The sequence below is a fragment of the Eumetopias jubatus genome, unplaced genomic scaffold, assembly GCF_037043125.1.
Source record: "Eumetopias jubatus isolate StellerSeaLion01/CBP00866 unplaced genomic scaffold, mEumJub1_p1.0 scaffold_8, whole genome shotgun sequence".
Classification (NCBI taxonomy): domain Eukaryota; kingdom Metazoa; phylum Chordata; class Mammalia; order Carnivora; family Otariidae; genus Eumetopias; species Eumetopias jubatus.
The window spans coordinates 45,310,749-45,318,761 of NW_028274814.1; the positions used below are offsets into that span (position 1 = coordinate 45,310,749).

At 38.6% G+C, this 8,013-nt stretch overlaps 1 protein-coding gene across 2 annotated transcripts; it reads left to right on the plus strand.

Annotated features, from left to right (window-relative positions):
- Nucleotides 1-509: 509 nt before the first annotated feature.
- Nucleotides 510-7,234, plus strand: LOC114222457 (C-type lectin domain family 4 member E-like). 2 transcript variants are annotated; one of them, XM_028120960.2, is made up of 6 exons: nt 510-624; nt 1,452-1,544; nt 2,149-2,238; nt 2,948-3,099; nt 3,729-3,844; nt 5,033-7,234. In XM_028120960.2, the coding sequence occupies exons 1-6, from the start codon at nt 588-590 to the stop codon at nt 5,202-5,204; spliced, it is 660 nt and encodes a 219-aa protein (XP_027976761.1). In that variant the 5' UTR covers nt 510-587; the 3' UTR covers nt 5,205-7,234. The 2 variants fall into 2 exon arrangements, with proteins under 2 accessions (XP_027976761.1, XP_027976762.1); XM_028120961.2 differs by having other exon boundaries at nt 2,948-2,979.
- Nucleotides 7,235-8,013: the final 779 nt, after the last annotated feature.

Below are 8,013 nucleotides of genomic sequence, written 5' to 3' on the forward strand. Positions count from 1 at the left end.
TGAAGGAGGAAGAAAAAAACATAAAATAGGAAAAGGAATTCACATGGCTAAGTTGTAAATGCATATACTATACGCGCAGCTCTGTGCCAAGTGTGAAGATTTGGAGTTGGCCCTCTTACCAGTTAACAAATGTGTGGTGGCAAGGACTGAAAGTGAAATTAGAAGTGCAGAGGAGGGCCCCACAAATGTCAAGGGCAGACTGAAGGATGAGTGAGGCCTACAAGAAAGTAGAGAAATTTTATCCACCAAAATTTTTCCACCAGTATTTTTCAGCCCCTGATGTGTCTGCACGCTCAGCCCATTTCTGTTGATATTTAACCACTTCACCATTCCCCCATTTAGTTGTTTCTTGAAGTAGGAGACAGACTTGTCAGACTTGTCACCCGGTAAAATCCCTTGTCCTCCTTATGCAAGAAAGGAAACCCTGACTGAAACACAAAGCCACAGGACACGTTAATATTATAATGTCTTAGGGTTGCACTTCCTAAAAATCAGAAAAAGATTCATTTTCCTTGAATCTTACCAACAAGACTCAGAAACTGACGAGAGGAGAGAGAGAGGGAAAGAGGGAGAAAGGGAGGGAGAGAATGAATTCATGCCAACCATCTATATCACAAGGCACAGGTAACATTTGCAACTCTCCCTTTCTTTCATAGATCTTTCTTTTGGGAAGAGGTGATAAATATTTTGAGGGACGGGACAATAGAAAAGTCTCCACTAGAACAAAAGAAGGGAGACAGAGACAGAACGCAAGAGAGGAAGCTGAGGCAGTGGTTAGGGACCATATGTTGTACTGAGGATCACTGGGCTGGATTCCAGGGAGCTGAATCAGACTGCTCTGCCCACCCTGCCCCTGTGTTGTGTTGGGCAAATCACCTCACTTCTCTGCAACCCACTTTCCTGTCTGTAAAATGTGTATGGGGCGGCGGGGTGGGGGGGTGGTGGCGGAGAGGAGCTACTAGAGCATGGCCAACGTTTTATCTGAATTGATTTACAGAGGGTTTGGGAAATGAAACACCGAAAAGAGGAGAGCAGGAGAGAGACAAGAAAAACAGAGCGGGCAAGAGGGAGAAAGGGAAAGATAGGAAAAGAAGGGGAAAAATCTGGGAGACTTAGGAAGGAAAAATTGCCCATCTGTCTCAGTTCATGAATCTTCAGATTAGCAATGGCTTATTCTAGAGGTTCCGAAAGATGGTTTCCAGACCAACAGCTTCAGCAGCTTCTGGGAACTTGCTGGCTCAGTACCAGGTCTAATGAATTGTTAACTCTAGAGGTGAGGCGCCATCACCTGTCTTTCAACACACCGTCCAAACGATTCTGATGCGTGCTGAAGTTTGAGAATTACTCCATATAGAATAGTGCAAGTGGGAAGGAGATAAGTGGTTGAATAAGAATTTCTTTTGTATCTTGCTAGGGGAAGATTGACCATGTTTGCGTATTTCTTTCTACAGAGAAAAGATGCCTGTCTTCCCAAGTGCTCTTATGGACTGTTGCTGGGGTCTCCATGCTACTGCTCAGTGCCTGTTTTATCACCAGATGTGTTGGTGAGTTCAAAAGGTCAAGTTTAATCTCCCTGGTGAATATTAGGAGTAAAATCTTTCTTGTTGCCTGTGGGTTCTCTTCCCCCCAAAAGGGTATTTTTCTCCAGGTTATTGCTCAACTAGAACCCCAACTAGTACAGAACGGTTACCAAATTTCAGCGACCTCTGACACATTTTTAATGATAGACACTTTTCATCTCCTTGGTGGCCTTGAGTCTTCCCCTTTGTACTCCTATCATTACGGTAAGCTTCTCTATGGGATCCTAGCCAGAGGCATGACAAAATCACTTTTTGGAAGAAAGGTAGGGAGGGTTGGCATAAGAGAGAGTGAAAATGCATTTGTTTTCTCTGGGCCTTTAGACCTGAAATAAAGTACATTCATCTTCATAAATCAGGAAAACCATGAAATGTGAATTCCCTCTTCTTTCTTCGAGTAAGTAAATCTTGGTGCCTCTCTGTGTAGAAGGACAAATAGAAAAAAAAAAAAGAGGAAAAGAAAAGAAAAAGAAACCATGATGATTATTGGTACTTTTGTTACAAATACAAAAATGATAAAATATATTTTTATCAAGAATAATGAACATTAACTCTGACCCTTTCTTTACAGTGACATATCGTGTCTTTCAACTCTGTGATGAGAATAAGTTCCAGCTACATGAGGCATTCATGGACTTCTCCTGCTCCAATGATGGATCGGGTATAATAGTCCTCAAATTTGAACATCAACATTTATATATCGACACTTTTTTTAAAGATTTTATTCATTTATTTCAGAGAGAGAGACAGAGAGTACAAGCATGAATGTCAGGGAGGAGCAGAGGGAGAAGCAGACTTCCCACTGAGTAGAGAGCCTGATGCAGGGCTCCATCCCAGGACCCTGGGATCATGACCTGAGCCAAAGGCAGATGTTTAAACAACTGAGCCACCCAGGAGCCCTTATATCAACACTTTTTTTTTTTTTTTGGCTTCTAGATTGATTTGGAGACAAATAAAGTAGTTGCATGATGTTCTGTTTTTCAAAAACGAAATGTAAAATCTTGCCTGTACTATATAAGAATGTTGAGGAATTGGTAAGAAAACAGTTCTAGAACTTTGAAAATGCAATTAGCATCGAGACAGGAAATCTTGGGGACATTACAGAAAACTTTTAGAATAAATTTGAGATATGTCTCAACAGAAAATCTAGAAGTGGAAGGTATTATCTCCAGGAATGCATTTTCTTTTCATTCTTCACTTGCTTCCAAATGAAGTGAAGGAGAAAAAAATATAGAGAATAGGGAATTTGGAAATATCTCAGAAATATACTCCCTACGCTCTTATATATGTAGTCTTGTTCCAAGTCTTAGCAAAATGCTACATGATGCTCCACTGGGCTAGGACACTCATGGAAACTTCTCTCCTCCTAGGTTCAGTCAAGAATTGCTGTCCATCGGACTGGGTACATTTTCAATCTAGCTGCTACTTCTTTTCTACTAACACCATGTCTTGGGCATCAAGTTTAAAAAACTGCTCCAACATGGGAGCCCATCTGGTTGTTATCAACACGCAGGAGGAGCAGGTAGTTGGAGTGCAGCCTCCTCTGGTGTCAATGTGACCTTCTCCACAGGATCTATCCCTTTCTCCATATGCGTATACAGTGTTTGGGCCACAATTACTATTTGTTAAATGAATGTATTGAAATGCATGCTGTTCCTACTATTTCTGTAAGTCGATACTTACTCTCTTTTCATCACTAGAAGAGCCTAAAAAAAAAGGGAATTTCCATGTTCAGTTTCTTTATTAGGAAGATGGGGCAGGGGCGGGGGAAAGGGTTGGGAGTTCATTTTAGAATGGCTATTATGTTGATGAGCATATCACATGATTATGTCAGATATGTCAAAGATATGTCCACTATCTTTAAGCTGTGATGAATAATGTTTCATGCTGGATATATACAGTAGATTTTGCTACAAATAACAGTAGATAAACTTTGAATGAGTTATTGAGAACCTCCTTCTCCGTTAAAGATTTGATTCTACAGTAGGTATATTTTTCCCACAATGAAAAAAAATGAGAAGATAATCCTCCATGATCTTACACTTTCAGAGCCACTTATCTATTATCTGTAGTAAATGTCGTACTTTATCTTTTAATAACAATTACCTTCAACATTTGTTCAAAATTGGAATAATTGTGTTGCTTCCATAGGAATTCCTTTTCTTTGCGAAACCTAAAAGGAGAGAGTTCTATATTGGACTGACAGACCAGGTGAATGAGGGTCAGTGGCAATGGGTAGATGGAACACCTTTGTCAGAAACTCTCAGGTAATTTCCTTCTTGCAGGAGAATTATAACACTGTCTCAAATCCCAGAGTTAGACCATTGTTGCAGGGAGTTCTCAGAACCTCCTTCTCTTCCACGAGATATCTTCAGGTCAACCTTTGGTGACAACGACATGCAAGAAGATAGACGAAGGAAGCATGAGGATCTAGTGCTCTCAATTCCTGAGACTATCTGAATAAAGGGGAAATAACAGATGAAAAGAAGGAGAGGGTTAGATTTCAAGACTAATTCATTGGAAATGCCACAAAGACAGAGTGAAATTCAGAATCTTATGCCCCAGACTAGTAAATGAGACAAAAATAGTGATTTGAAAAGCATATTTATGGAGTGTCTCTTTTCTCCTTAATAATGACTTTACATCATGAGAGCACAGCACTTTGGAGTTTTCAAAGTTTTTATCTCATTCATTATTTCATTTTACCTAAATTACACCTTTCTGAGATACATTGATATTATTAATCTTCACTTAGCATTTGAGGAAACTAAAGGTCAGGAAGGTTAATGTCGGTTCTAAGAGTACAGGCCAGATGTGCTGAGACTTTAGAAAGTTGCTTCACTACAGCACTGTAACACCACTGAGGTATGTACCTAAGTGAATACAAACTCGGTGTGGAACATAAGGAACCAAACTTAAGATGAGATATGAGTGTGAAGGAAACAAACCCACCAGAATATCAATAGCTACTCATTATGGGTGGGACAACCATGAGGGAGCATGACAGAATAGAATGTCAGGAATATCCAGTCCAGCTTCACTCCTCATAAACTCTATGACTTAGACAAATGGTTTAGCTTTTCTGGGATTCCTTTTCCTTACCAATAAAATGGAGATTATAGGGGCACCTGGGTGGCTCAGTCAGTTAAGCGTCTGCCTTCAGCTCGGGTTGTGATCTCGGGGTCCTGGGGTCAGGCTCCAAGTGGGGTTCCTTGCTCAGCAGGGAGTCTGCTTCTCCCTCTCCTTCTGCCTCTCCCCCTGCTGTGCACTTCCTCTCTCTCGGCCAAATAAATCAATAAAATCTTTTTAAAAAAATAAAATAAAATGGAGATTATAATGCCTAACTAATGAAACTGTTGTGAAGTTATACAACACAAATGTCATTTGCCTAGCATAGTAGATGACTTGACTTCTTGTAGCTGGGATTTTAAATCTTCTGCATTATTCTCTTTCAGCTTCTGGGATGTCGGGGAGCCCAATAATATAGTGACAGTGGAGGACTGTGCCACCATCCGAGACTCTTCAAATCCCAGGAAAAATTGGAATGATGTGCCTTGTTTCTTCAATATGTTTCGGATTTGTGAAATGCCAGAAATAAAGGTCTCAAGCAACAAAAAAATTCTCTAAGAGCAGAAAGCACAACTGAAATGCATAAATATGGAGGCACAAGAGCATGAACCCAACTCCAACCTGAGAGAAGTTGTGTGCCGCATTTAATGAGGACTCCATAGGGACTTCGGGAGGACTTTGTTGCTTTCACTACCAATAAAAATAAGTCGTTTCGAATGTTACAATTTGTGATACTGATTGACGTTCTTGTCTCCATATTAGTGTCAGGACTTCTCAAAACTTACCAAGAAATTCTCGAACTAATGCCGGGAAAAGAAAAGTTTGCTCCTTTGGGCACATTTGCTTCATTTGTGAATACTGATGTGAAAATAGAGGGACACAGAGCAAGTACAGAGCCCAGCAAGAAGAAGATTTTCACAGTGACTTTGAACAATCCCCTGAGTTCAGGCTCTGGTCAATTCTTTTTCTTTCTGGCTCCTGAAAAGTCTGCCTTGCTTTCTTGATTGCATACCAACCATTTTTACCCCTGCCCGAGCGTGTATCCTCACTATGTTTTCCTGTACGATGAGTAAGAAACTCCCTCAAGTCATGAAACTTATTCCTGCTCCAAAGACATGTGGACTTCCTGGGTAAAGGCCTTGACTGTGTCTCTCTAGGAAAAGGCCATGCTAAGCTTCAGCTCCAAACAGACTATTATTCAGTCCATTCATCCCAAGAACTCCCTTTTCTCTTTATTCTCTTCCACTGAATAACTGAATCTCACCTGAGTTTGTGGCTATTGTTCAGCTAGGGTCCAACAGTCAAATTGTTCTAAGAGAAGAGTCAGCTTGACAATTTCCTATCTCAAGCCTATCCACTATTTGCCTGATATTTTTTTCAGTCCTGAGAATGTTTAAATAACATAGCACCTTTAATAACCATGTTTCTTGCACACAGCACCATAAAGAGACCCTCAAAATTCATATATTGGAATGAATGTGTAATCATGAAATGGGAAAATTCAACTGAATAAGTGAATATAATGTATTATCTTTCCCTATAAATGTTTATCCCTCTTAGGTATAAGGGATCACATATGGTTTTGAAACCAATATGCCTTTAAACCAAAAGTCATTCAACCTAAACGTAATCCAGTACATATATCTTCCACTTTCTAATTCCCTTTTTTCAAATTATAAACATCAATGAAAGACATATGGAAATGCTTTTGTTCACCATTGTTTCTCTGTTGTTGGCTATAATTTGATATTTTAAATTTTATTTCAATATTGAAAGATATATAAAAGTATTGGTATACATTATTCACCGTGTATTTATAATTTGTAATGCAATTAACTTTGTCTTCAAAGTTTGGCAAGAAAAGAAACAATCACTCAGGGTTTAGTGGTTAAAGATCAACAGGACTCAAGTTATTTATCTGGAAAATTCTGAGGGGTAGATCATCTGGTTGAAACTATCTTAAAATATATTTTACAATAGGACCTACAAAAATAGGCATCAGAAAAGCCAGAAAGTTCCAAAAAATAAAAGGGTAAATAATCATCCGTAGTCCCAAGACTGTATTCCCCAAGTAAACCACTGTTAAGATGTAAATATTACCATTTAGTCCTCTAAATATTTTAAAGAAAAATCATTCTAATACATTTGGTGAAAATGATACATGCTCATTATCAAAAATTTTTATTTGTATGTTATTATGAATATGTAAATATTATTCACAGCGGAATCTTGTACTGTATAATGATTATATACTATATTATATATGTTCTTAAACACATTTTGCTTTTTGTATAGCTAATATTGGCAGCATTTTTTATTTATCTAGTTTTCTATGTACTGATTAATAATGCATCCCTTAACTATGCAGAATTGTACATCACATCTCAATGCATTCAAATACATTCTATCAGTCCCATGTTTTCAAGAAGAAAAGAAATCGCTCAGTCGTTAAGCATCTGCCTTCGGCTCAGGTCATGATCCCAGGGTCCTGGGATCGAGTCCCACATTGGGCTCCCTGCTTGGCGGGAAGCCTGCTTCTTCCTCTCCCATTCCCCCTGCTTGCGTTCGGGCTCTTGCTCTCTCTCTCTTTCTCAAATAAATAAATAAAATCTTAAAAAAAAAAAAGAAAAGAAAAGAAAAGAAATCCTCTTGGAACTGTCTTCCTTTTCTGATCTGAACTGGGGTTGTTCTCATGGTTTCTTTCACAGACATTATTTTGTTGATTTTTATTATATAAAGGAAATATTTTGTCACAGGTTATTTCAGATTATGATACACCGATATAATGAAACACTATTTAGTTATTTGGAACAAGGTATAAAACATTTCCCAAACTATATTTTTAAGTAAAAAATGTAAGATGATTACCCCAAAAAACAAAGAATCCAATTAAAAACTGGGCAGAAGACATGAATAGACATTTTTCCAAAGAAGACATCCAGATAGCCAATAGACACATGAAAAGATGCTCAACATCCCATCATCAGGGAAACACAAATCAAAACTACAGGGAGCTATCACCTCACACCTGTCAGGATGGCTAAAATCAAAAAACACAAAAAACAACAAGTGTTGGCAAGGATGTGGAGAAGAAGGAATCCTCTCGCACTGTTGGCAGGAATGCAAGCTGGTGCAGCCATTGTGGAAAACAGTATGGAGTTTCCTCAAAAATTAAAAACAGAACTACCATACGATCCAGTAATCACACTACTGGGTATTTACCCAAAGAATACAAAAACACTAGTTCAAAGGGATATATGCACCCAGATGTTTATTGCAGCATTATCTACAATAGCTTAACTATGGAAGCAGCCCAAGTGTCCATCAACTGATGAATAGATAAAGAAGATGTGCTATATATACAACA

Bases quoted from the DNA above. Each gene is read 5' to 3' on its own strand.
- LOC114222457 (XM_028120960.2), top strand. From the start codon at position 588: ATGAATTCATGCCAACCATCTATATCACAAGGCACAG. The intron at 2,239-2,947 runs GTATAATAGTCC...CTCTCCTCCTAG, and splicing joins CTGCTCCAATGATGGATCGG to GTTCAGTCAAGAATTGCTGT. The intron at 3,100-3,728 runs GTAGTTGGAGTG...TTGCTTCCATAG, and splicing joins TCAACACGCAGGAGGAGCAG to GAATTCCTTTTCTTTGCGAA.